This window comes from Lithobates pipiens, unplaced genomic scaffold (genome assembly GCF_037356315.1).
Source record: "Lithobates pipiens isolate NorthernLeopardFrog02 unplaced genomic scaffold, aLitPip1_a1.2 Scaffold_18, whole genome shotgun sequence".
Lineage (NCBI taxonomy): Eukaryota > Metazoa > Chordata > Amphibia > Anura > Ranidae > Lithobates > Lithobates pipiens.
In genome coordinates, this window is record NW_027507758.1 from 347,221,291 (window position 1) to 347,248,819 (window position 27,529).

General features: G+C 43.0%; 1 protein-coding gene and 1 long non-coding RNA gene across 5 annotated transcripts in view; both read right to left on the minus strand.

Annotated features, from left to right (window-relative positions):
• Positions 1–5,716: 5,716 nt before the first annotated feature.
• Positions 5,717–27,529, minus strand: part of PIGZ (phosphatidylinositol glycan anchor biosynthesis class Z (Gwada blood group)) — a 31,912-nt gene continuing 10,099 nt past the window's right edge. The window contains exons 2-5 of one of the 4 annotated variants that reach the window (XM_077487430.1): positions 21,443–21,512; positions 19,534–19,694; positions 15,620–15,952; positions 5,717–6,174 (exon numbers count right to left, since the gene is read on the minus strand). In XM_077487430.1, coding sequence (XP_077343556.1) covers positions 6,149–6,174; positions 15,620–15,952; positions 19,534–19,694; positions 21,443–21,471 — 549 coding nt within the window. In that variant the 5' untranslated portion in view covers positions 21,472–21,512 and the 3' untranslated portion in view covers positions 5,717–6,148. Of the gene's footprint in view, positions 6,175–13,513; positions 15,953–19,533; positions 19,695–21,442; positions 21,513–27,529 lie in introns of those variants that run through there. The other 3 variants (XM_077487428.1, XM_077487427.1, XM_077487429.1) reach the window with 3 other exon arrangements.
• On the minus strand, positions 9,085–13,516 carry LOC143988128 (uncharacterized). The gene is made up of 2 exons (XR_013276772.1): positions 11,113–13,516; positions 9,085–10,651 (listed from the first exon to the last, which is right to left on the minus strand). It is a non-coding gene; the product is annotated as an uncharacterized LOC143988128 (long non-coding RNA).

A 27,529-nucleotide genomic window follows, 5' to 3' on the forward strand; every position in this document is an offset into this window, starting at 1 on the left:
CCGGCTAGACACATAGCTGGATGGATGAAATACGGACATATCATCCGCTTGTGTGAAAGGGGCCTAACACAAACCCACAGATAAATTGAATATATAGCAAAGGATGTGATGCTAACCAAAATAACATAAAAAAAATCCATTTGGTGCAAATAATGATTCAAATAATACAAAAAATCCAACATAGCTAAAAGTACATCAAACGTGTCAATTAACATTGAAATGTGCATAAAAAAAAAATTCTGCAAAAAATTCATATATAAACCATGCTTATAATTAAAACCATTTTATCCAAACTATGTCCTTGGTATTAAAGTGCAAAGAGAGTGCAAAAAAAAGGGGGGTTTTTAATTATAAGCATTTTTTATATACGATTTTTTTGCTGAAAATATTTTTATGCACATTTTAATATTAATTGACAGTTTTGGTGAACTTTTAGCTATGTTGGATTTTGCACATTATTTTAACCATTATTTTCACCAAATGGATTTTTTATGTTATTTTATTTAGCGCCACATCTTTTGCTATATATATATATATATATATATATACACACAGCATATATATATATATATATATATATATATATATATATATATATACACACAGCATATATATATATATATATATATATACACAGCATATATATATATATATATATATATATATATATATATATATATATATATATATATATATATATATATACAGCCATGTGCTATATACAGTATTCAATGGGCCGGCCGATTACCTGGATGGGTTCCTGCAGCACCGCCATCCTCCAGGCTCCCTCGTCTGCTCCGGGGACTTCTCTGCCTGTCGGCTGCTCTCACGGCGGCCCCCGGCTCATTTAAACTCACAGCGTCCGTTACCGCGGGGGCCGTCGGAGATAGCCGAGTTTTGTTCGCTGAAGTGCTGTCGGAGAGGAACAGGGCGGGGGAAGCCGAGCGGTGGTGGAAAAGGACGACTGTGGGCCGGAGGTGGCCGACGATGTGTGCAATACTAGTGTTATGAGAGCGCCGTGTGGGGGCAGAAAGAGCCGAAGTGCGCCGCGCTGCGCTCGGAAGTACAGCGGTGCTCAAATGAATGGCTGTGCGAGTAGCGCAGCTATTCATTTGGCTAGGCTGTCACTGAAACCGGCCCACTGAGCCATCGGCCCACCGGGAATCTGCCTGCCCCTGCCTGTGGGAGTCGTGCTTTTAACTGTCAGCCTGGCAATGCCTCATGGGACTTGTAGTTTCGCAGCAGCTGCAGGGCCACCCATTTGAGACCCCTGAACTAGATGGACTTGTGTCTTTTTTCAACCTGACTAACTATGTAACTATGTATGTAGCTCATGAGGAGCCAATGTATTAACTAGAAGATGTTAGTACAGCAATCTCCCCCACTGAGAGTGCTGATCAGTTCCCGATCGGCAGACCTTTTTCGATCATGCCCCTTCGCCAGGAGCTGGCTAATGTTCACATAGGCCGGTGTATGGCCCTTTACAGATCGCTTAAAACATCATTGGTGTCAGTGCTAACTTTCCTGAGAGGCAGAAATTTCTTAAGGGACCCCTAACAAGGTAAGTGTAGATGGAGGGCGGGGGGGGCACACTGGCAGCATTTGATATGGCACAGTGGCTGCGTTTGATGGGCACAGTGGGAGCAATTGATGGTCACAGTGGCTGCGTTTGATGGGCATAGAGGCTGCATTTAATGGGCACAGGGGCTGAGTTTGATGGGCACAGGGGCTGAATTTAATGGGAACACTGGCTGCCATTGATGGCACAGTGAGGCTGCTATCAATGGGGTTTTTTTCAGTTTGTTTGCGCCCCCCCAAAAAATTTTGAGCACCAGCCACCCCTGGTGTTGACAGAAGATATGAGGAGGGCTGTCTGATGAGAGTGAGGAGAGCGGTCTGAGGTACCAGCATCTGATTGAGGGGAGAGACACACGCTGACACCAGGGACTGTGTGACCCAACAGTGGGAGAGAAAGCCACGTTTCTCTTGACACTACCGGGGAGACCGTGAGGAGAGGGGATAGAGAACAGGAGTGGCGAGGTGATGGAACTATGCGGTGGAACTCCACCTAAGAAAGGGAGGGCCACACTGTTTACCAGCATCTGAGAGAGATAGAGAGAGACGCGCTTTTCCCAAGACTGCTGCCAAGAGAATAAGGATAAAGGAGCCAGGAACAGTGTCACCCACACGGTCCTCCACCGTTTAGCCCAGGGACCCAGCTCAGCAACTCAGCACCATCTAGTCCAGTGGAGACAACCCACACACTGCTTCGGGGATCACAAGAGCCATACAGGTGTCTTGTTGGTTGTTGTCCCATCACCCTGCCACTTCAGCTATTAGCCATCCTGATTGGCCGACAGGAGGTGATCCATTGCTAGGAGCCTGAACCACCATTTGGGACTTCCGTTGTGTCATCACCCAGGGGAATGGAGAGCGGGTGCAAACCTAACATCTTTCTTAGCACAGTATAAACACTGCATGCAGACACCTATTCCCCTTTCTACTGTCAGAGGATGCTTGTTTGGAGCTGCCACTTTTAGCCAATCTGTTCTTATAGATCCCTACCCAATGGGATTTCCTAGAGGATTACTGTCTCACTTTTGATTGATTACCAACCTATGTGTGTGATTATATGTCAGTATTACATTGTATTTCCCTGTATGTTGCGGTCATTCAGCTGCTTATCTAATAGTTTTTTTAAACTATCGATGTACCCCCCTGAGACCACCGCCTGTGGAAGGGAATTCCACATCCTTGCCGCTCTTATGCTGTGTACAGACGATCGGAATTTCTAACAACAAATGTTCGATGTGAGCTTGTCGGACGTTTCGATCATGTGTAGACTCCATCGGACAATTCGTGTCGGAATTTCTGACAACAAATTCTGATCGTCTGTATGCAGCATTACAGTAAAGAACCCGGTACGTAGTTTAAGGTTAAACGTTTTTCCTTCTAATTTTAATAAGTGGCCATGTGTCTTGTTAAACTCCCTTCCGCAAAAAAGTTTTATCCCTATTGTGGGGTCACCAGTACGGTATTTATAAATTGAAATCATATCCCCTCTCAAGCGTCTCGTTTCCAGAGAGAATAAGTTCAGTGCTCGCAACCTTTCCTCATAACTAATATCCTCCAGACCCTTTATTAGCTTTGTTGCCCTTCTTTCTACTTGCTCTATTTCCAGTACATCCTTCCTGAGGACTGGTGCCCAGAACTGGACAGCATACTCTAGGTGTGGCCAGACCAGAGTCTTGTAGAGAGGGAGAATTATTGTTTCATCTCTGGAGTTGATCCCCCTTTTAATGCATGCCAATATTCTGTTTTCTTTGTTAGCAGCAGCTTGGCATTGCATGCCATTGCTGTGCCTATCATCTACTAGGACCCCCAGGTCCTTTTCCATCCTAGATTTCCCCAGAGGTTCTCCCCCCAGTGTGTTGATTGCATTCATATTTTTGCCACCCAAATGCATTATTTTACATTTTTCTACATTAATCCTCATCTGCCATGTAGTTGCCCACCCCATTAATTTGTTCAGATCTTTTTGCAAAGCTTCCACATCCTGCAGGGAAGTTATTGCCCTGCTTAGCTTAGTATCGTTCGCAAATACAGAGATTGAACTGTTTACCCCATCCTCCAGGTCGTTTATGAACAAAATAAATAGGATTGGTCCCAGCACAGAACCCTGGGGAACCCCACTACCCACCTCTGAACATTCTGAGTACTCCCTATTTATCACCACCCTCTGAACTCAACCTCGTAGCCAGTTTTCAATCCATGTACTCATTCTATGGTCCATGCCAATGGACCTTATTTTGTACAGTAAACGTTTATGGGGAACTGTTTCAAATGCTTTTGCAAAATCCAGGTACACCACGTCTACGGGCCTTCCTTTATCTAGATGGTTAATAGATTTGTTTGGCAAGAACGATTCTTCTTGAATCCATGCTGATTACTGCTAATGATACTGTTCTCCTTACTAAAATCTTGTATTTAGTCCATTATCATCCCCTCCAAGAGCTTGCATACTATTGATGTTAGACTAACTGGTCTAATTCCCAGGGATGTATTTTGGGACCTTTTTAAATATTGGTGCTACATTGGCTTTTCTCCAATCACCTGGTACCATTCCAGTCAGTAGAATGTCAGTAAAAATTAGGAACAATGGTCTGGCAATTACTTGACTGAGTTTCCTATGTACCCTCGGATCCAAGCCATCTGGTCCCGATGATTTATTAATGTTAAGTTTCCCAAGTCTAATTTTAATTCTGTCCTCTGTTAACCATGGAGGTGCTTCCTGTGATGTGTCATAAGGATAAACAATGCAGTTTTTCGGTTACTGAAGCCCCCCGATTCCCTTGTGAAGACTGAGAACAAGAATAAATTCAATACTTTAGCCATCTCCCCATCCTTTGTAACTACATGTCCTTCTTCATTCTTTATGGGGCCGATATGGTCTGTCCTCCCTTTTTTACTGTTTACATACTTAAAGAATTTATTTTTCATTTTTTTGCTCTCCTCCGCTATGTGTCGTTCGTGTTCTATCTTAGCCACTCTAATTGCACCCTTACATTTCTTGTTGCGTTCTTTATAAAGTCTGAGTACTCAACCTTGGATTTTTTGAAGGCCTTCTCCTTTGCTTTTATATGCAGTTTTACATTGGAGTTAAGCCAACCAGGACTTTCACTCTTTTAATTTTATTACACAATGGGATGCATTGGCTAATGCCCTTATTTAATATGCTATTAAAGCAAACCCATCTCTCCTGTGTGTTCTTCCTTCCTAAGATATTATACCAATTCATGCCTTCTAACAAGGTTCGTAGTTTAGGGAAGTTGGCTCTTTTGAAACTCAGAATTCATTAAACCTACTCTCTTTACAAAGAACCCCAACGTTTGGTAGCAGAAGACATTAGTACCCTTCAACTCAGGACCTGTAATATTACAGAACTGTGCTTACAGTACCTGTTAACCCATTTCTTCTTGTTGTATTGTTACTTTCAATGGTGTTTGTGGCCCAGAAGGAGCTGAGAAGTTGATAGATCTTCTCACTCTCAGCGTCTGTGTTATGGGCATACAGATTACTGCTCTTTTCTAAATTTACAGTTGCATAATATTGAAGGTTGTCTTTTCCAATGTATTCATTCTTTGCAGAAAGGTTTAACAGTGTAGTAAGCTTCCATATGCTTTAAACTGTGAAAATATAATCAATTTATTTATCACTACCAGGTGTGTGTCTGTTTTTGGTAATAATCCACAGCCAGGATAACAGTATTTTCCCCATGTCTTTAAATGTGTTTGCAGTAATTTAATTTAACCAGGTGTGCCAGAGGGGCTGAGGTCATTTTTTCTGGTTGAGGTGGAGATGAGAGAACCCAAATTTACCAAGCGGCTGCTTCGGGTGGCGCTACAATTACATATGTAAAGTCCATCTACATTTACTAGTCCATCTGACACTACGTTCTTAAGACACTGCTTCTGTTCCAGGGTGTTTCCATTGCTCTTTCACAGATAGAGGTGTCACCCTAAGAAAATAAATAAGTTACTGACCAGATTACCTGTTGGAAAGAAAGGCAAAGAAAACCCCAGAAAACGAATGCAGCTGCCACATCTAAAGACTGGCAAGCTACCATATATTACATTTTTGTTTTGGGGTTTACAAATGCTTTAAGCTATTGGATGAGCAAGACAACCAAGAAATCAGCATTTTTCAGAAAGGTAGGTCAGCAATGGCAGTCTCCATACTTCCACAGTGGAGGTTTTATTAAAGGTAAAAGATAGAGCAGACAGAATCTAGTGGATAATGCAGATAACACATTTTCATTAAAAACACAGAATAAAATGCACTTACAAAGTGTAAAACATGATCAGAGCATGTAAGCAGTCAAACAACTCTCATCTGAGAAAAGGACATGTGCACAGGCGCATAACTATTGCCGGAAGCAGGAGAAATAGTAGGTAGATGTTACAAAGCTGTAAAGAGCATTGAACACTTCAAGTATAGTCCCACAACTTGTCCAAAGAGGAACTGCCAAATGGGGGCAGAGGAGTCAGCCTGGAGAAATGAAGTACCTCCTCTGACATGTTTCAAGGTCCTTCGCCTTCATCACAGTGAAGTCCAAGCAATGCAGTGTAGTAAAGGTAAGTATGAACTCTTAGTGAAGGCTACTGTCACATGAACCTGAAAGCCAAGGTTTTCATTAAAGTGGTTGTAAACTTTAGACATGAAATATGAAAAAAGCATAACTGTCTATAGTGTATACTTGTATCAATCCAGAGCACTAAGTGCCATTTCTGTCTGCTGCTTTGTTCCTCTGCTATCAGCATGGATCACTTCTGACAAGTTTTCCCGACACCAAGAGAAAAAAAGGGAGGGATCTCTAGCTGATTGACAGCCTGAGCTCTGTTCCTGTTTGCTGTGTATAAAGGGGTGTGTCAGCTCTCCGAGCTCTCCTCACTGAGCTCTGCAGAGTGTAACTTAATCTCCCTCCCCCATTTTTCTGAGCTCTCAGACAAACTTTATACATTCAGCACTTTAAATGGATGTAGATAAGAGAAGACTTCAGATAGATAGGGAAAACGTATGTAGAAGGATTTGTTTCATCTCTGTAACACCTGAGGCCTTACTTATGTAGCGCCGGCTCCTGAAGAGCACACGCAATGTTTTTGAAATTTAATGTTACACCTGAACTGGAGTTTGGTTTGGGTATAATTATTCAAAATTTCGACCTCAGCATCAGTCTGACTGGACTATAGGGTGTTCAGCCTGGCCACCGGGGGCACTGTCTCTTCTGGCAGGCATGGAACCACAGTCTGGTTGGGTGCTTTAAGGTTACTTTCTCTAAGTAACCAGGAGGACCAGGACCAGCCCCCAGGAAGGCTATGGCCTTGGGTGCGGATCCACCCAACTTTATGTCTCTGGGCTGGCTAGCCCGAGACAAGGAAATTAAAGAAAGGATTCTGATGTGGTCCGGCGCCATCTCCGGTTGTGGAGAGGCCCAGCAACTTCGTAGCTATCCAGGGGAGGACTCTTCAAAAGGCCGCGTACGTGTTGGCTTCTTAGCAAGAGCCTGGTGAGGCCGAGGGATCTAAGTGAATCCAATCGGGTATCGCCAAACCGGCTGAAAGATCCAGGTTTCACACGAGTGTTCTACAAGTTCTAGTTTCCTACATGTGCTACAACAACGTCTGTGGCAGAGACTTGTTCCTGATTTAAGCACCTTGTTGGTTGTTAGGCCTTGTGAGAGAGGGACTATCCAACTTGAGTGAACATCCAGCTGTGAATCTCTATTCTCTGGATTTAGTCAGAGAGTTCTTTATTATTGACTTTGACACTAAGACTACCTGAACCTTTCCTCCTAACCCTCTGATCCTATACTAAGAGACTGTTCGTTAACTACGTTTTCTTGCAAATAAAAATCCCTTTAAGCGGATCTGTCGTCAGTCTCTAAAGTTTCTGGGCCATCTACCACGGGAACCCCTAGATGCAAATCAAGGTGAAGAAGGTAACGGTAAGCCCAATCAAACCAGTAGCTCTTTCGGGAGTCAGTGCTACACTTATATGTAAGGGTTTACAAGTACTAAAGCGGAGATACACATATTTAAAAGTCAGCAGCTACAAAAAGTGTAGCTGTTGACTTTTAATTATCAGACACTTACCTGTCCAACGGTCCAGCGATGCGGGTGAACGAAGCCCCGCTCCTTTCCCCCCTCCTCTCTGCGCGCGCCGGCATTGTAACTGTGGTCGCCCGGCTGTGGCTCCACAGCCAGGCACGTGCTGCACATGCGTGAGCAGTACGCACTGTGAATGGCCGGGCAATCTTCTGGGACCTGTGACGTGCCCCCGAAGACTGCAGGGAGGGAGGGAGGGGGGAGAGGTGATCTTCCTTCTGGTTTATAGAGATCCAACCAAAAAGACCCATGTGTTGCTAACATGCAAAATTGAACAATATTATAGAAGGAGTACCCCCCCAAGGAAATACTAAGGAACTTTTAAGGTAACAGATCAAAATTTGATGAAAAGAGACATAGAAATGTATTCATATAAAATATATGGTGCATACAACACCAGCACAGAAATGCATATACAACAAAGACAGAATCATATAACAAATGTATAAATGCATATCCTTCAATATTAAGCCCAACGCATTTTTGGACCTGTGTAGAGTCCTTTCTGCAGGGGAATTTCATAGGAGTTAGTGCTGCTATATTGATATTCTATAATGAGACAAAGTCACATATCAGATTCATATTCAAGGTTAAAGGAATGAATGGAGAGAATGCAAAAAAGAACTGCCACAATCGGTGTGGCCAAAGGTAGAAACAAGCACGGCTGCTGCAGAAAGGTCAGGGTGGGTTCAAGACCTAGAAAAATGTTAGTCCTCCAAAACAAAAGGAGGAAGCATTTTGAAGAAAATTATCGGTGGAAGAAACCGCTTCTTCAAAATGCTTCCTCCTTTTCCTTTGGAAGACTAACATTTTTTTAGGTCTTACTGAGTTTCTTTGTGAGTGTCTTACCGATGGACGGACCAAGTTCTAACAAACAAACTAGGCAAACATATTGTAGTTCTGGAAGGGTCCTTGGCTAGTGGGTCATTTGCTTGGTTGGAAGACCCTTCTCAGGAGCTCAGGCCTAGAGGGTTTGGCTCTCATGCAGGCTAGGTTTCTGGGAAAGCAGTGGATTCTGAAACTGTATTCAGAGAATTGAAACTAGTACACAAGGACATGCCTTAGCCTGCAGTGAAATATTTATGAAAAACATGAGAGTAAAGTTTTTTGAACAACTCACACATAGTATCATATAGCTTAAATGTTTCTTTCCCCCCTGCTGCTTGTTTACATGTGACAGCAGTGATCAGCTGTCTTTCACTGCAGCTCTGCACTGACAGGAGGTGGTAAACAACACTTCTCATGTGTCGGACGGATGGGCCTAGCCAGGGGTAGGCAACCTGACATGGTAATTTCTACCTACCTCACTTATTCACTTAACGATATATACCATAAGTGATTACAACCTTTTGTCTATAGAGTCCAGCCTATGCGTTTGCAGCTGTAACCAATAAAATCAATAACAGAATGATAACAGTGCTAAAATATAAAGATCTAATTTATTTCATACAGCAAAGAAACGTTTGATTAATCAATTATAACCAAGTATAATGTAGATGGTAAAACCTTTAAAAGCAGTGATGTTACAAATACAGTATTGCCAATGAACAAAGACCATCCCTATTAGATTGTAAGCTCTTCTGAGCAGGGCCCTCTTAATCTAATCCTCATGTATTTTATTGTATTATAACTGTATTGTCTCCTTTTTATATTGTAAAGTGCTGCGTAAACTGTTGGCACTATATAAATCCTGTATAATAATAATAGTAATTACAGAAAGAGGAAGTTATACACAAAGAAAGCAATGACAATCCAATACACAGAAAAACATTGTTACCCATTGAGCCAGAGAGAGAAAGAGAGACCATCAATGGGAGCTTTGATTTTATTTTCGCTCTCTAACCATCTCAACCAATCACCCCCCCCCCCCCCTGGAATACTTTCATTGGTTCAGAAGTGGCATTGAATCCTGACTGGCTGAAATTTAATCCTACTGGTCTACAATGCTTCTCACCCAATCTATCCGGTGACCCAAAGTCTACCACAAGTTTACATTCATTAAATTTGCCACCATCCTTGACCCTAGTATAACCAGTTCCCAAATTAGCATGTCAAGGATCTGTAACTAACTGGAGATACAATGTCTGGTCACCAACCTTAGAGACAAAAGGGTAGCTTTGTTATTATGCATATCACCTGACTATTGAAGGTACTAAACATCTTTTGAGAAACAGGAAAAAGTCTTGTAAGTACAAACCCAACCCATATCTCATTTTAATATTCTAAAATATATTAAGTACATAATTTTCCTGTAAAAAGATATTTCCACATCAAACCTTATGAATGAATGAATCAATGAAATACTTGTATAGCGCACAATGCGAACTGAATCGCCTCTTAGAAAGATGGAGCTCTACTTGAACAACGCTGATGAAGTCAAAGATCACGTGTCCTGTTGTTAGAGCCGGCTCACACCAGAACGCGGTACCAGAAAGGCATGTTCCATGTGTATTCCTGCATCATGTTCAAAACGCACTGCCTTTGTGATCTACTGCGAATGATATTACATTGTTAACCTCAAATGTAGATCGCAAACGCAGTGTGTTTGTGGACACAAGATCACATGGTACTGCAGTATTATGCAATTTGGCACAGTGCATTTTTTAAAGTAGTGCATGCACTATTTTTTGTGCAGTCTGATGCGATTTGCAGCCAGGGCCAGATTTACATCTCAGGAGCCATAGGCAGAGCCCCCCATAAAACAAAAGATAGCAAGACTGACCTTTATTTCTTCATAAAATATTTTTATTCAGAACAAAAATAAAATAAGTATTACAAGATAGTGCAGGGTTTAGGAGTGCGTTATGCAGAGAATGCAGAGTTTAGGAGTGCGTGATGCAGAGAATGCATGGTTCACCAGTGCATAATGCTCAGAATGGAGGGTTCACCAGTGCATTACACTTGGAATGCAGGGTTAGGAAGTGCGTTGCGCTCAGAATGCAGGGATCAGGAGTGCATTACGCTCAGAATGTAGGGTGCACCAGTGCCTTAGGCCGCGTACACACGGGCGGACTGTCTGCCCAACTTAGTCCGCTGAACAGTGTTTCAGCGGACAATCCGCTCGTGTGTGGGCTTCAGCGGACTTTTTCAGCGGACAGTCTGACGAACAAAGTCTTACGGAATTTCCGTAAGACAGTCCGTTCAAACTTGGTTTTGTCCGTCCAAACTTGGTTTCAGCGGACAGTCCGCTCGTGTGTAGGCAAGTTGGACGGACTAAGTATGGCGCATGCTCAGAAAGGGTTTACACGGCCGAAGGTTGCATTGCAGTGTATAGGACGTCGTTTTTCTAGTCCCGTCGTACGTGCTGTACACGTCATCACGCACGCTTTCAGCGGACTGTCTGCTCATCGTGTGTGGTCAAGTCCGTTCATGCTAATTTTGAACGGACTGTCTGTCGGATTGTCTGCTGAACTTAGTTGGGCAGACAGTCCGCCCGTGTGTACGCGGCCTTACTCTCAGAATGCAGTGTGCAGGGTTAAGGAGTGCGTTGCATTTAGAATGCAGGGAACAGGAGTGCGTTACGTTCAGAATGCAGGTTTAACCACTTACAGACCGGACCATTTTGCTGGTCAAAGACCAGACCACTTGTGATTCAGCACTGTGTCGCTTTAACTAACAGTTGCACGGTCATGCGACGTGGCTCCCAAACAAAATTGACATCCTTTTTTTCCCACAAATAGAGCTTTCTTTTGGTGGTATTTGATCACCTCTGCGGTTCTTATTTTTTGCGCTATAAACAAAAATAGAGCGTCAATTTTGAAAAAAACGCATTATTTTTTACTTTATGTTATAATAAATATCCCCCAAAAATATATATAAAAAAAATGTTTCCCTCAGTTTAGGCCGATACGTATTCTTCTACATATTTTTAGTAAAAAAAAATCGCAATAAGCGATTATTGATTGGTTTGCGCAAAAGTTATAGTGTTTACAAAATAAGGGATAGTTTTATGGCATTTTTATTAATATTTTTGTTTTTACTAGTAATGGTGGCAATCAGCGATTTTTATTGCGACTGCGACATTATGGCGGACACATCGGACATTTTTGACACATTTTTGGGACCATTTTCATTTATACCGCAATCACTGCTATATAAATGCAGTGATTCCTGTGTAAATGACACTGGCAGTGAAGGGGTTAACCAGTGGGTGGCAGTGTAGGGGTTAAGTGTTCCTAGGGGTGTGTTACTAACTGTTGGGGGCTGGGCTTTAATTTAGTGAACACTGATCTCTGCTCCAATCACATGGAGCAGAGATCAGCGTCACTAGTTGCTAGGCAGAATGGAGAAATGCTGTTTACAACGACATTTCTTCATTCGGCCACTCCGTGAGAGGATCTCGGGTATGCCCGCGGTGATCGAGTCCGCGGGTCCCACGACCGGACTCGCGAGGGTTCCAACCAGCGCGGGAGCGCACCGCCGGCGGCGCGCTCCCGATGGCGGGGCGGCAAATTTAAAGGGACGTACAGGTACGCCCATTTGCCTGCCCGTGCCATTCTGCCGACGTACATCGGCGTGCGCTGGTTGGCAACTGGTTAAGGAGTGCGTTATGCTCAGAATGCATGTATCAGGAGTGCTTTACGTTCAGAATGCAGGGTAAATAAGTACGTTACGTTCAGAATGCAGGGTTAAGAAGTGCATTGCACTCACAATGCAGGGATCAGGAGTGCTTTATGCTTAGAATGCAGGGTTCAGTGGTGCATTACGTTCAGAGTGCAGGGTTCAGTGGTGTGTTACATTGAGAATGCTTGGTTGAGGAGTGTGTTGCGCTCAGAATGCAGGGATCAGGAATGCGTTGCGCTCAAAATGCGGCGTTCAGGAGTGCATTACGTTCAGAATGCAGGGATCAGGAGTGTGTTGCACTCAGAATGCAGGGTTCAGAAGTGGGTTATGCTCAGAACGCAGGGTTGAGGAGTGTGTTACACTCAGAATACAGGGATCAGGAGTGCGGTACTCTCAGAATGCAAGATTCAAAAGTGCATTATGCTCAGAATGCAGGGATCAGGAAAGCGTTAGGCTCAGAATGCAGGTTTAAGAAGTGTGTTGTGCTCAGAATGCAGGGTTCAGAGCTGCGTTGCACTCAGAATTCAGGGTTCAGGAGTGCGATGCATTCAGAATGCAGGGTTCAGGAATGTGTTGCGCTCAAAATGCAAGGTTAAGAAGTGCGTTACATTCAGAATGCAGGGTTAAGAAGTGCATTGTGCTCATAAAGCAGGGATCAAGAGTGTGTTATGCTTAGAATGCGGGGTTCAGAGGTATGTTACTTTCAGAATGCAGGGTTAAGGAGTATGTTGCGCTCAGAATGCAGGGATCAGGAATGGGTTACGCTCAGAATGCAAGGTTCAGGAGTGCATTGCGCTCAAAATGCAGGGTTCAGGAGTGCGTTATGTTCAGAATGCAGAGGTCAGGAGTGCGCTGCACTCAGGAGTTATGCTCAGAATGCCAGGTTCAGGAGTGTGTTACGCTCAGAATGCAGGGTTTAAAAGTGCGTTAAGCTAAGAATGCGTTACACTCAGAATGCAGGGTTCAGGAGTGTGTTGCACTCAGAAAGCAGGGTTCAGGGGTATGTTGTGCTCACAATGCAGGGTTCAGAAGTGCATTGCGCTCAAAATTAGGGTTCAGGAGTGTGTTGCGCTCAGAATGCAGGGTTCAAGAGCGTGTTGCGCTCAGAATGCAAGGTTCAGGAGTGTGTTGTGCTCAGAATGTAAGATTCAGGAGTGTGTTTCGATCAGAAAGCAGGGTTAAGGAGTGTGTTAGGCTCAAAATCCAGGGTTAAGGAGTGTGTTACTCTGCCCCTTTCACATTGTCTCCCCCCCACACACACACAGTAGTGTCCTCTGCTTCCCCCCCCCCCCCCCCCACTGCTTCATTCCATATATCATGCTGTACTTTCCCTATTCTGCACCATACTGTATGTTATGCTGTACATTCCCTATTCCACACTATCTTATTCAGTATGCTGTGCTGTACGTTCCCTGCGCTACACCACCTCAGTACATGTGCCATGCTGTACATTGCCTATTTCACACCGTGTCACTCCATATGCTATACTGTACATTCCTGATCCCACCCCGCCTCATTCCATAGGCCATGCTCTCTTTTCCTGATTCCACACCACCTCATTCCATATGTCATGCTTTACATTCTCTATTCCACACCTCTTCATTCGATATGCAAAGTTCTACATTCCCTATTCCACACCAGTTCTTTCTCTATGGCATGCAGTATGTTCCCTATTCCACACCACCTCATTCCATATGCCATGCTGTACATTTCCTTTTATGCACCACCTCATTCTGTATGTTGCCTATTTTAAACTGCCTCATTCTGTATTGTTTCTGCTGGGGGATTTATTGTTTCTGTTAGAATTTTATTATTGCTGCTGGGGGATTTATTATTGCTGCTGGGGTAGTTATTATTGCTGCTGAAGGATTTATTATTGCTGCTGGGGGAATTACTATTGCTGCTGGGGGATTTATTGTTGCTTCTTGGGGATTAAATGTTGCTGCATGGTGAATTATTGTTGCTTCTTGGGGATTAAATGTTGCTGCTTGGTGAATTATTGTTGCTGCTGGGGGAAAACTACTGTTGCTGGGATGTGGGTAGAAACAAAGACAAGGGGCAGTGCTGGGAGGTCAGTAGGGAGTGGATACAAGGGTGACCCAGGGGTGGGGTATCTCCTCCTATTCTCTGAGGGAAGAAAGCCCTGCGTAGCATACATCACCTCTTCCACTACCTTATTGTAGGCACCTCCAATTCAATTACATGCAGGGCTAGGTAACGCATGAAATTACCTTTAAGTAAGTGGGAGATTGTGGGAGGATCTTCCATAGATAAATGTGGTATAAACCAAGTGTCAGATTTATAGACCAAGCCACAGCTATCTATTATTGAAATAATAGTACCAGGAAGCACAATTATAAAATCATGGCTGATTGCTCCTAGTAGTTGTGTATTTCTGTGAGTAAGATCTTCTTGGATGTCTTGTAGCTTTTGGCACAGTTGGTCTTCAACGAATCCAGCAAGATCAATAATGTCCACTGATGTCTGGCCTTTTCTTAGGTTTAACAAGTAATGAGGAGGCATGTATGTATGTGTGAATAGTATTGTATGGTGATGTGAGATGTTTCCAGAGTTGGATGTGGACTGCAAAATATGCTGTATGTGTAGTAAACTTGGAATTAATCCAGCCTGATGAAGGCAGCCAAAGAACAGGGCTCCGAGGACATTAAAAATGAAGATACATTTTATTTTTGTAGCTCTGCTATAACTGGAAACTAATAAAACCAGGGGTAACACCAGGGGAACAAGAAAGCGAGGTTCTTGATGGTTAAATAATGACAGAGCTGTCAGTGGAACAAAATAAAATAGCAATAACCTAGCTTCGTGTGAAGATGGTCCTTCACATTCAGTGTTATTACGGTTATATTTGGGCCATATCTGTTTCCTTAATAAATTAAGGCCAGAGAACACTGCAGATAAATGGAGGGGACCAAAGAGCATGAGACTATTAACCGTCAAGTGAGTTATGGGAGGGTGAGTCCCATGCTGTGCAAGATTGCTTGGATTGAGATTGTAACAAAGAAAGTTAAAAGGAGTTAAAATAATATTCTGTTTCAGGTGATGAGCATCATTTTCCATATTGTTTATCGAAAAAGGATAATGTCCAGTATAGTACATTGTATCAGACACTATAAAAATGGTGGCGGTAACAACTGTGCTAGGTAATAGCTTGATTACATTTATAATGGCTGTGTATGAGAATCGTGACAGGTCATTTTGAGAAGCCCAGTAAAGGACGGGCATAAAAGCGAAACAGAGAAATGTCGGTCTGTTGAAAAATCCGGCTGCCAAGACCATACCGATTAAGTGATAAGCCTTGGATCCCCTACATCTTGATGTGATGTTACAGCTGGAAGGTAATGTAAGGAGCAATAATAGAGCAAATAATATACCTTCTATAGCATTGCTAATTGTTCTCGTGTAGAAGACTAAAGTTACATAGGACACAGAAAGGAGGAGTAATGCCTTCCATGGATTTGAAGCACAGACTGGTGCTACCTGATAGATGGTGTAGTCCAGAAGAAAGGAAAGGACTGTTATGACTAGTCGCGGAAGCACTAGAAGAAGGTAACTATAACTGAAGGCTGTGTGAACTCCCAACTGTTGTAGTATTCCAATAATCCAGAAGGCAGTACCAGATGTTAGGAGAGGAATGAGCACTGTCCTGCAGGGAAAGGCAGGCAGAAATTCCCAAGGACGGTTGGTATCCAGATCCAAAATGTCACCTAGTTGGAAAAAAGATACAATATAAATAATATGTATACATATATATGATAAAATATATTTTTTTGAAAAACGATTTTTACCATATACAAGATTTGCTTGCCCAACTCCTAATGCCTATGGGCATTATCTTTTTGTGTAGCTATCCAAATGAATGCCACCACTGGTTGTGACTGCTAAAGTGTATGTAAACCCTAATAACGCACTTCTTCCCCACACCCATTTTTGTTATGGTAAATATACTGTACTATTGACAGTGTTTTGTTATATATGTTCAATAAGTGCAAAAATATACAGTACCTGTTGATCCTATAAAAAATCCTCCCCCTTCAACCCCATAGTTCAGTAAGAGACAACCAGGGCAGGGCTGACACAAATCCTTTTAATTTTAGTCCAGGAAAGCTACTGTTGTTATCTCTACTACTAAGAGAAAATCATCTGCATCAATTCTGAGTCAACAGTTATTTTTCTGATTTGCAGAGTCTATAAAGCAGGGTTCAGCAACCTTTTTCTGCTCAAGGGCCAGATTAAATGAATGTGAATGCATGGAGGGCCACATTTAACTGCTAATAAATGAAGATAATAATCCTAACATAGTAATACCAGTACAGGTTTACCTCACTTTTAGGTGCTACGCTAATACAAAGCCAGTTCACCCTGAGTGAGCATGGGCTGGGGATTCAGATTTTACTGCCCCCTTCCCTATACTGGCACCCAAGGGTGACTGACCCCAGCCCTGCCAGCCAGCATGGTCTAGAGATGGGGTTCCTGCCCTTAGGGAAGATGGGGTCCCCATCCCTAGGGGAGATGTGGTCCCCATCCCCATGGGAGATGGGGTTCCAGTGGCCAGGGGAGATGGTGTCCCTGTCCCCAGGGGAGAAGGGGTCCCTGTCCTCAGGGGAGATGGGGTCCCTGTCACCAGGTGAGAAGGGGTCCCTGTCCCCAGGTCAGATAGGGGTCCCTGTCCCCAAGGGTGATGGGGTTCCTAAAGGGTCCCCCTATTGCAGTATCCTCTGTACCCTCATAGCATTGTCCTGTGTCCCCCTTCACATCACTCCCATAGGGTCCTCTTCCCCCCCATAGCAGTTTCCTGTGCCCCCAAAGCAGTGTCCTCTGTCCCATACACCCCGCCCCCCCCCCCCCCCACTGTAGTGTCCCCTGTACTCCATGGTGTCCTCTGCACCCCACACACACAAACACATACTGTGTAGGTAGAACTCTCCTACCTTACACAGGTGTACAGCAGAGAAGAGATCATCCGGTATCACAGGGCTGGATGGGAGCGGGAACTGATGAAGTTAACTTTTCCCACTAAAAGGCTGGTGGTTGGTTGCCATCCAGCCATGTGATATTGCCCGTTGTCCAACGAAGGGGAAAGGGCAAAATGTCTGCGGGTCGGGTGACATTTAGCGAGCCGTAGGTTGCCAACCTCTGTTATAAAGGGACAAAACCTAGAGAAATGTGCATACATTGCAGATTCATAGTTTATTTGTGTTTTTTATCTAGCCTGACATATGCTCCAGAACATGACGTGGTGGAAAACATCTCCAACAGGGACACAGACATGTCAGGGACTGAAAGTTTTGGGAAAGCTGAAATGTTACAGTGTTCACTGAAAAAGGAATGGATGGACATTTTTTTAATGGGTACACCTGCCTGGGGAGAACTATTTAACCGCATGCCGACCAGCTCCTGTAGATATATGTCAGCAGAATGGCACGGCTGGGCAAAGTAACGTAGCTGTACGTTACTTTGAATTTCCTGCGGGAACCACGGACTCAATGTACGCGGGGAAACCCGCAATCATGTCACAGAGCTGAAGAATGGGGAGATGCTGATGTAAACAAAGCATCTCCCCGTTCTGCCTAGTGACAGGACACCGATTGTCTGCTCCCTGTCATCGGGAGCAGCGATCAGTGTCGTGTTACTGCTAGCCCATCCCCCAGACAGTTAAAAGCACTCCCCAGGACACACTTAACCCCTCCCCGCCCCCTAGTGGTTAACCCCTTCACTGCCAGTGACATTGTTATAGTAATCAATGCAATTTTATAGCATTGATCTTGTATTAGTGCCAATGGTCCCAAAAACGTGTCAAAATTGTCTGATGTGTCCGCCATAATGTTGCAGTCATGATAAAAATCGCTGATCGCTGCCATTACTAGTAAAAAAAATATATATATATAAAAATAAATGCCATAAATCTATCCCTTGTTTTGTAGACGCTATAACTTTTGTCCAAAACAGTCAAACGCTTATTGCGATTTTTTTACCAAAAATATGTTGAAGAATACGTATCGGCCTAAATTGAGGAAAAAATGTTTTTTATATATATTTTTGGGGGATATTTATTTGAGCAAAAAGTAAAAAATAATGAGTTTTTTTCAAAATTGTAGCTCTTTTTTTGTTAATAGCGTAAAAAATAAAAACCGCAGAGATGATCAAATACCACCAAAAGAAAGCTCTATTTGTGGGAAAAAAATTACATCAATTTTGTTTGGGTACAACATCGCACGACCGCACAGTTAAAATGACACTGTGCTGAATTGCAAAAAGTGCTCTGGTCAGGAAGGGGGTAAATCCTTCCGAGGCTGAAGTGATTAAGAGAAAATGTAGACAACATAAAAATAACCAACAGAGTCTTTACCTATTTCCTACAGTATCTGAAGCATAAAAAAATGTATTGCCTTTGAATATACTGTCAACATTTAAGTGGTAGTCTATGACAACCAGGTTCCCAGAGACCACTCTCAGGAGACATAACAATCAGAGAAAGTCCAGTAAACTCTTTGTCTGCAGTCTTAAGGCCCGTACACACGGTCGGACTTTTTGACAACAAACATGCAAATTAGCTGTTTTGGAGCAACATCCGACTGTGTGTACGCTCCATCGGACAAACTTTTTCTGTTTTCATCGGACTTTTGTTGGCTCTGCGAACGGACAAACTTTTTGACAACAGAAGTCCGATGGAGCAAAGTCCGACCGTGTGTATGCAAAAGCATCGGACTTTTGTACAAGGTACAAACACGCATGCTCAGAACCATTGCAAACGATCAGACTACAATACAGAAGTTGACCAAAGGTGGCGCTGGAGTCATTGAACGTCCTCTTTTGAAGTGGCGTCCGTACGTTGTGACGTCACCACGTTCGTGTTTGTTGTCAAAAAGTCCGACCGTGTGTATGCAATACAAACTTGTGGACAACACACTTTGTACAAAAGTCCACGGAAAAGTTTGTACAAGTCCGACCGTGTGTATGGGGCTTTAGGCTGGATTCACACCTATGCAGTTTTAGTGCTTTTTTTTGCATTTTGCAGATTTGCAGTACAATCCATTAAGGCTGGATTTACACCTATGCATTTTTAGTGCTTTTTGCATTTTGCAGATTTGCACTACAGTCCATTTACCATGGTTTCCTATGGAACATGTTCTGTGGTGTTAATCTGCAAAATGCAAAAAGCACTAAAAATGCATAGGTGTGAATCCAGCCTCAGGCAGCCAGCTACATCAGATTTGCTAACACCTGTTACAGATTAAGCACTGTTTTTCCTAGGGATTGGCTTTGATAACATGCACTAGAGCCATACCTGCCATCACTTCAGGAGACTGAAAGAATTCATCAGGATGCAGGTATCCCCTTTGTGGAGCAAGGCACCAAACCACCCGAAGAAGACATAGAACTCCCCACAGCATCCGATCTTCCATTTCTGCAGCCACATACAATGAAGACACTGACAAATACATGACTCTAAATGAAAACATACGTATATTGTGCAATACAAGGGCAGGGTTTTACATACCGGTACAAACCAACATCTGACCAAAACCATACAAAGTAAACAATTCTCTAGACTAACAGTTAAAATACTAACTCTATGCTTTCATGGAAAGCACTGAAAGAAATATATGTACCCATGGATGCAGAGAGTTAATGCTGTGTGAGAGGGAGTTCAAAGGTCACACCAACCACTGTATCCCGTGCTGTTCTGAGGTCTGTAAAGTATATTAATGTACTAAAGTTTAATGTCTGCACTTATGAGGGGGATCTGCACTGATGGAGGGGGTGGTCTGGACTGAGGGGGGTCTACACTGAAGGAGGGGAGTGGTCTGCCCTAAGGGAGGTCTACACTGATGGAGGGGGGTCTGTACTTGGTGAGAGGGTCTGTACTACAGGAGGGGGGTCTGTACTGAGAAAGGGGGATCTATACTGCGGGGGGGGGTCTGTACTTAGTGGGGGTCTATACTGAGAGAGGGGGGTCTGTACTTAGTGAGGGGGGTCTGTACTTAATAGAGAGGGGTCGGTACTGAGGGGGGACTATAGTTGGTGGAGGGGGGGGGGTGACACCATTTTTTTCTGCACCAGGTGACACCAACCCCGGCCATACAGAAGTTTAACAGGACAGGTTCCACTCAGAACAGGCCTCATCATGGTCAACCAAAGAGGTTGAGTGCACGTGCTCAGAGTTATATCCACAGGTTGTCTTTGGGAAATAGACGTATGAGTGCTGCCTGCATTGCTACAGAGGTTGAAGGGGTGGGGGGGTCAGCCTGTCAGTGCTTAGACCATATGCCACAAACTGCATCAAATTGGTCTGCATGGGTGTCTTCCCATAAGGAAGCTTCTTCTAAAGATGACTCACAAGAAACAGTTTTTTGAAGACAAGCAGACTAAGGACATGGATTACTGGAACCATGTCCTGTGGTCTGATGAGACCAAGATAAACTTATTTGGTTCAGATGGTGTCAAGCATGTGTGGCGGCAACCAGGTGAGGAGTACAATAACAAGTGTATCTTGCCTACAATCAAGCATGTTGGTAGGAGTGTCATGGTCTGGGGTTGCATGAGTGCTGCTGGCACTGGGGAGCTACAATTCATTGAGGGAACCATGAATGCCAACATGTACTGTGACACACTGAAACAAAGCATGATCCCCTCCCTTTCGAGACTGGGCTGCAGGGCAGTATTCCATCATGATAACGACCCTAAACACACCTCCAACAAGACAACTGCTTTGCTAAAGAAGCTGGGGATAAAGGTAATGGACTGGCCAAGCATGTCTCCAGACCTAAACCCTATTGAGCATCTGTGGGGCATCCTCAAACAGAAGGTGGAGGAGCGCAAGGTCTCTAACCTCCACCAGCTCCATGATGTCGTCATGGAAGAATGGAAGAGGACTCCAGTGTCAACCTGTGAAGCTCTGGTGATCTCCATGCTCAGGAGGGTTAAGGAAGTGCTGGAAAATAATGGTGGCCACACAAAATATTGACACTTTGGGCCCAATTTGCCCATATTCACTGGGGTGTACTCGCTTTTGTTGCCAGCGGTTTAGACATTAATGGCTTTATGTTGAGTTATTTTGGGGGGGACATCAAATTTACACTGTTATACAAGCTGTACACTCACTACTTTACATTGTAGAAAAGTGTAATTTCTTCAGTGTTGTCACATGAAAAGATATAATAAAATATTTACAATAAAGTGAGAGGCATACTCACTTTTGCGAGGTACTGTATGTGCTGCTCATTTGCCTTGCTCCACACCTATGCTATAGAGAGATCCATAGTCCTATAGAAAGCAGAGGAAACAATTAAACCTACAGCAGCTGAAACACAGAGCAGAATAATTAACACAGCCTCACTGATTACAATTATTATTAATATTATACACAATTTATATAGCGCCAACAGTTTACTCAGCGCTTTACAATGTATAGGGGGGACAACAATTACAATGATTACAATGAGCAACACTAAATTTCCCTAACAAAAAAAGGAGGATGCTACTCAAGTCTTGCTGAAGACCAGCAGGGTGTATGTACAGGTGCGCACAACCCTTATAATGAAGGACTTTGGCATAGCTCAGGGCTCCCATCTGGAGAAAGGTATGTGCTCCATCCATGAGGCAGATCCCACTCCCATTAGGAGAGGTGCTCTTTTCAGGAAATAGCTCCTCTAATATATTAGAGGAGAAATTTCATGTCCATCGGGCTGAGAGAGTCGATGCAGCTAAGGGAAGTCTGGGAGACTGGGATTGCTGAGATGACTAGGTGAGTCTGGGCGGCTGAGGGAATCTGAAAGTTTCAGAGGAGTGAGGGAGCCTGACAGTGGGCCCATTCAGCGGAGAGGCTGTAACTACAGGCTAAGTGAGCCAAGAGAGCCCAGGGAGCCAGGAAAGCTGCAGGATCAGTGAAAAGCACAGCAGCGTTGCTGAAGAGGGGGCTTGGAAATTTCCATTACCTGTTTTGCTGGTGAAAATACGCTGCCTGGGCAATTGTTTTGTTCTGAACTTTCCTTCAAAGGGCTATTTCACCTTTTACAAAAAAAACTGCCTATGTGCATAAGTGGCATCTGTAGATAAACACAAAGTGTACAGCTTAGACTAAAGTTGAATAAAGCCCTTGCTATAGGTGTAGGCCATTTACGTATCTCATGAAGCCTGAAAGGTGAACTAACCCTTTAAGTTTGATTAATAAAAGTGGGCTGCCAATCCATAAAATGATACTAAACACAGACAGTTTAATATCAATTACCCTTTCCATTTACATATATGGATGATGCCACTACAGTATATTTATTAAAAAATAACCATTTTCTCATAGCCAATATACAGCAGTTACAGTTGACTTTCCCCAGCTCTTTCTGTTCTTCGGGGAAACCTTAGTGGGAGGGGCTTCTATTGAGTTAACAAAGATATACAAGGCTGTCATTTATCCCAGTGTATACACCCACATGTGTAACTCTATAGTCACATGGGCTGCTCAGGGAGGAAATGTTAGGCATAGAAACAAACTGAAAACCGAGCATGCCCACTTGGGGGGGGGGGGGGGGGGCGGGTACAGAGAACAACATGATAAACTTGTTTTTTTTTACAGAATACATAAGACAAGTCCTATAGTGGCTGAGTGAGCATGATCAGCACGCAATACATCGTTTTTACTGATCTGAGTTTGTCACTTTAAAACCACAGTTCAGACTGCCATGAACTCACTACAAATGCTTCTACCACTGAGATAAATTCCTCAATATCACAGTGTGTATATAGAATCCTACCCTTTTGTTTGGGATAAGGGGTATTAAATGTTTTTTTGCGCAATAGATGCACTAATAGAGTAAGGCCACATCGGCTAAAATGCATTAGCATCTCTGTCATACTTTGACCGCAAGCTGGGGATGACATAAAAGATATATATAAGATCAGAGACTGAGTGCTGACTCTCTTTGTGCTTGGATGATTATGAGGATAACAGGACCTGAGCGACCACCAATATCCCCTGTTGATGATGTGAAATAATGGGTGTGGGAGGTAGAGTTCTTCTGTGTGCAGAGTACCTATTGTGCAGCACTTTATTAATTTCAATAAGAGACCCTGGAGCCTTGAGGACAACTTAGATACCAACAACTATAAGAATTTAAATGACCACTAAATAAAACAATACAATATTCTGTTCTTGTAACTGTTTGTGGTTCATAGTATTCAATATATAAATGGGAGATTCTGGCTATCCTGAACTCCATACATGGAGCAGGATTAACAGAAAACACAAAGAAATGTGCCATAGGTCTGGAAGAGGCATAGTACCTTGGTCACACCATTGGGCAGGGCTTGGTAAAACCCATAATACACAAGGTGGAAGCAGCTAGGGATTGACTCACGCTGTTGATTAAAAAGGCAAGTTAGATTCTTTCAGGGCTTTGCAGGTTACTATAGTTGGGTTATCACAAATTTTACCACCTTCGAAGCACCTTAGATTAACTTAATCAAAGGGAAAAATGATATGTTGAGGGTCCTGTTTCAATAAAGCCTTGCAGATGCTCCCAGTGTAGGTCTACGGACTGTTTTGTCATAGCTGGAGAAGAGCATTCGGTCGTGCATTTGATTCGAAAGCTAGCTGATGTTAGCCAATAGAGACTATAGCATTGTAGAGCACAAGTGCCTGTCTATTAAATGGGCTCTGAACGTATATCTGTCATTTTATCTGCTGGGATGTTGCTTTAGACTAATCACAAAGGGATTTTAAAGGGAAAACACTGCGCTATAGCTAAAGGAAACAAAAAGCAGCTGACACTCAAACAAAGTTCAGTGAAAATAAGGAAACAAATAGTGTAGCGCTAGGTGAATGAGTAAAGAAAAAGGAATATTTAAGAAGTATTAGTAATGAAACCAATACTATACCACATACTAATGACAAAATATAAAAAATTGGTGAACAAAAGTACAAATATTAGTTCGCTTGGTACACAACATGTGTATAAAAACACGCAACTACTAGTGAATATTTAGTGGCTAAAAATGTGAGTCCCAGAGAAAACAGTCCATATGTGTTGAATAATGGACAAATAACAGTGTCGGTCTTCCCAACAAGAGGATCGGATAATGCACAATTCGGTTGGACCAGGAATAACAGCTTGTCTGAAGTGACTTCAAAAAGAATAAATAAATACTCTTACCAGAGAGAGTGGACTCATCTGTCGTATGACAGTGGGTCAACTACGCTTGTAATCCCAAGTAATGCCAATCCGGTGTTATGGGTTGATGATAGTTCTCATGGATCACCATGCTGTCTCCAACTTGCACAGACTTCCAATATTGGAGGCTGAAACATGTGTCTCCCGGATCGTCAGGGTCCAGTTGTTCACATTGGGGTGCCACCCCAACTGCGGTGAGTATTCAAAAGAAAGAAAAGAAAAAGGCTCCAAATGGTGCAGGTCAGACGGTAACCATTGAGTTTATTTAGGAAGGGTCATAAAAGCCATGACATAAAAACAACATGTGATCACAAATTCGAATAAAACATAAAAAAGCAATGTGGGGTGCCAAATGCAAGCCCGACGCATTTCGACAACAAAAGGTCTTCAACAGGGGCATATGCGACAGATGAGTCCACTCTCTCTGGTAAGAGTATTTATTTATTCTTTTTGAAGTCACTTCAGACAAGCTGTTATTCCCGGTCCAACCGAATTGTGCATTATCCGATCCTCTTGTTGGGAAGACCGACACTGTTATTTGTCCATTATTCAACACATATGGACTGTTTTCTCTGGGACTCACATTTTTAGCCACTAAATATTCACTAGTAGTTGCGTGTTTTTATACACATGTTGTGCACCAAGCGAACTAATATTTGTACTTTTGTTCACCAATTTTTTATATTTTGTCATTAGTATGTGGTATAGTATTGGTTTCATTACTAATACTTCTTAAATATTCCTTTTTCTTTACTCATTCACCTAGCACTACACTATTTGTTTCCTTATTAGACTTATCACAGACCATCAAAAACCCAAAAAACTCAAGCGCAAATGTGGATGATAAATGAAAATAATATCTATATAGAAAGCAGCTGCAAACACTCCAAAAGGTCAGTCAACCAAAAAATGAGGATATTAAAAGTGAATAGTGTTGCTGTACAGGCAGGTTAGCGCAACACTATTCACTTTTATTATCACAGACCATGCTTCTCTACAATGCATGGTCTGGGCCAAAAAACAAAACCTGAGAGCCCCCCACTGGTTTTTATTTCTCCAACATTTCTCATTCAAGGTTGAATGCTGGGTGGTAATTTGTGAAAAAAAAATGCAGACCCTATCTAGAACCCACTGTTAACTGGTGTTCAACCCTGTGGGTTAAAACAAAGAGGTTGGGTCTGTGACAAACAGCTCTTTTGGGTTCAGGGCAGCCTCAGGGATAGGGTTTACTCGCCTCCTAGACTTTTGCACTTTCCAAAACAAGTTGGTGGTGGTGGTAGTGGGTAGGGTTGTGTAGCACTACTCAGGGGATTAAACACTGGCCACACCCTTTTCCCCCCCATTGGGGGCATAATTTCAGTCTTTTGTGTTTCCTGTGTTTTAGACAAAGGCTGTGTTCAGACTATGCTGGAACAGCCTGCACATCCAAGCTGACCCTAATGTTTCATAACTAGCCAGGGGGCTAAATGTGTTGTATCCTGGATAGTGCTATCACAGACTTCTGTGAGAGAAAATCTTTTGCTTTGCATTTGATGCAGTGGTGATGAATAAACATGGGCAGGGAGCCCTAAAACACTCTCTGTGAGCTTTATATTTAAAAAACAAGAGAATATCACCAGCACACCAAGGATCTACAGAATCAGTCCAAAGCTTTATTCAGCGATCACATCGTTACAGCAGATTGCACTGTTTTGGAGCTACGCAAGACCACTTCATCAGGCATGTGACCCCTTCACCTGATGGGTGGCTTTGAAGCTCTGCAATCTGCTGTAATGATGTGATCACTGATTAAGGCTTTGGATCCGTTCTGGAGATCCTTGGTGTGCTGCTGATATTCTCTTGCTGACTTGTCACAGTTCCAGCTGGTGGTCACTTCTTCAGCACCCATTTATATTCACAGCCATTTCTACAGGGATGTGTGCATTGGAATAGTGAGTTGGAACTTTAATTTTTGAAGCTGACCTCTACAGTAAACACATACATACAGTATAGAAATAAACGCTCTGCATTACCAGCAAGATGCTTTTTACTATTTTCAGTAATATCTGATTCAGGCTCTCCAAAGGTCAGCTATAAAAATACATTATCCTTTCAGACAGTGCTGCAGACTGCATTGATTTGCTACCACAATTATATTAGTCTCTCCATTTTCAATAAAAGATCCATTTTTCCTTTCAACACATCACAATGTCTAATACTTGGGTTCAGTGAGAGAACTGGTCTATTGGGAACACAGCGTCACAGTAAAAGAATGTTGGCAAAAACATAACAGTACATTACTCTTTTATATCTGAATCCAGTGATCACCCAGCATTTGTTGAACAATTACAATAAATATATGTAGCGGCGGGCTCCAGAAGAGCACACGCTATGCACTTTTCCAAATTAAACTTTGCCTAAACTGCAGTTTGGTTTGGGTTTATTTGTCTAAATTTGACTTCTGTATCAGTCTGACTGGACTGTGAGATGTTCAGCCTGGCCACAGGTCTGGTCAGGGGCTTAAGTTGCTCTCTTTCGGAGCCAGGTCAGTGGGAGTGGCCCTCTCTCTGTGCCCTCTGAGAGAGGGTATTTAAGATGCGGATGTAACGTGGTTCAGGGTTCCGGTCCAGTATGATGTGCTAATTACAGTGGTGTGAAAAAGTGTTTGCCCCCTTCCTCATTTCCTGTTCCTTTGCATGTTTGTCACACTTAAGTGTTTCGGAACATCAAACCAATTTAAACAATAGTCAAGGACAACACAAGTAAACACAAAATGCAATTTGTAAATGAAGGTGTTTATTATTAAAGGTGAAAAAAAATCCAAACCATCATGGCCCTGTGTGAAAAAGTGATTGCCCCCCTTGTTAAAACATACTATAACTGTGGTTGTCCACACCTGAGTTCAATTTCTCTAGCCACACTCAGGCCTGATTATTGCCACACCTGTTCACAATCAAGGCATCACTTAAATAGGAGCTGCTTGACACAGTAAGGTCCACCAGAAGATCCTTAAAAGCTACACATCATGCCGAGACCCAAAGAAATTCAGGAACAATTGAGAAAGAAAGTAATTGAGATCTATCAGTCTGGAAAGGGTTATAAAGCCATTTCCAAAGCTTTGGGAATCCAGCGAACCAC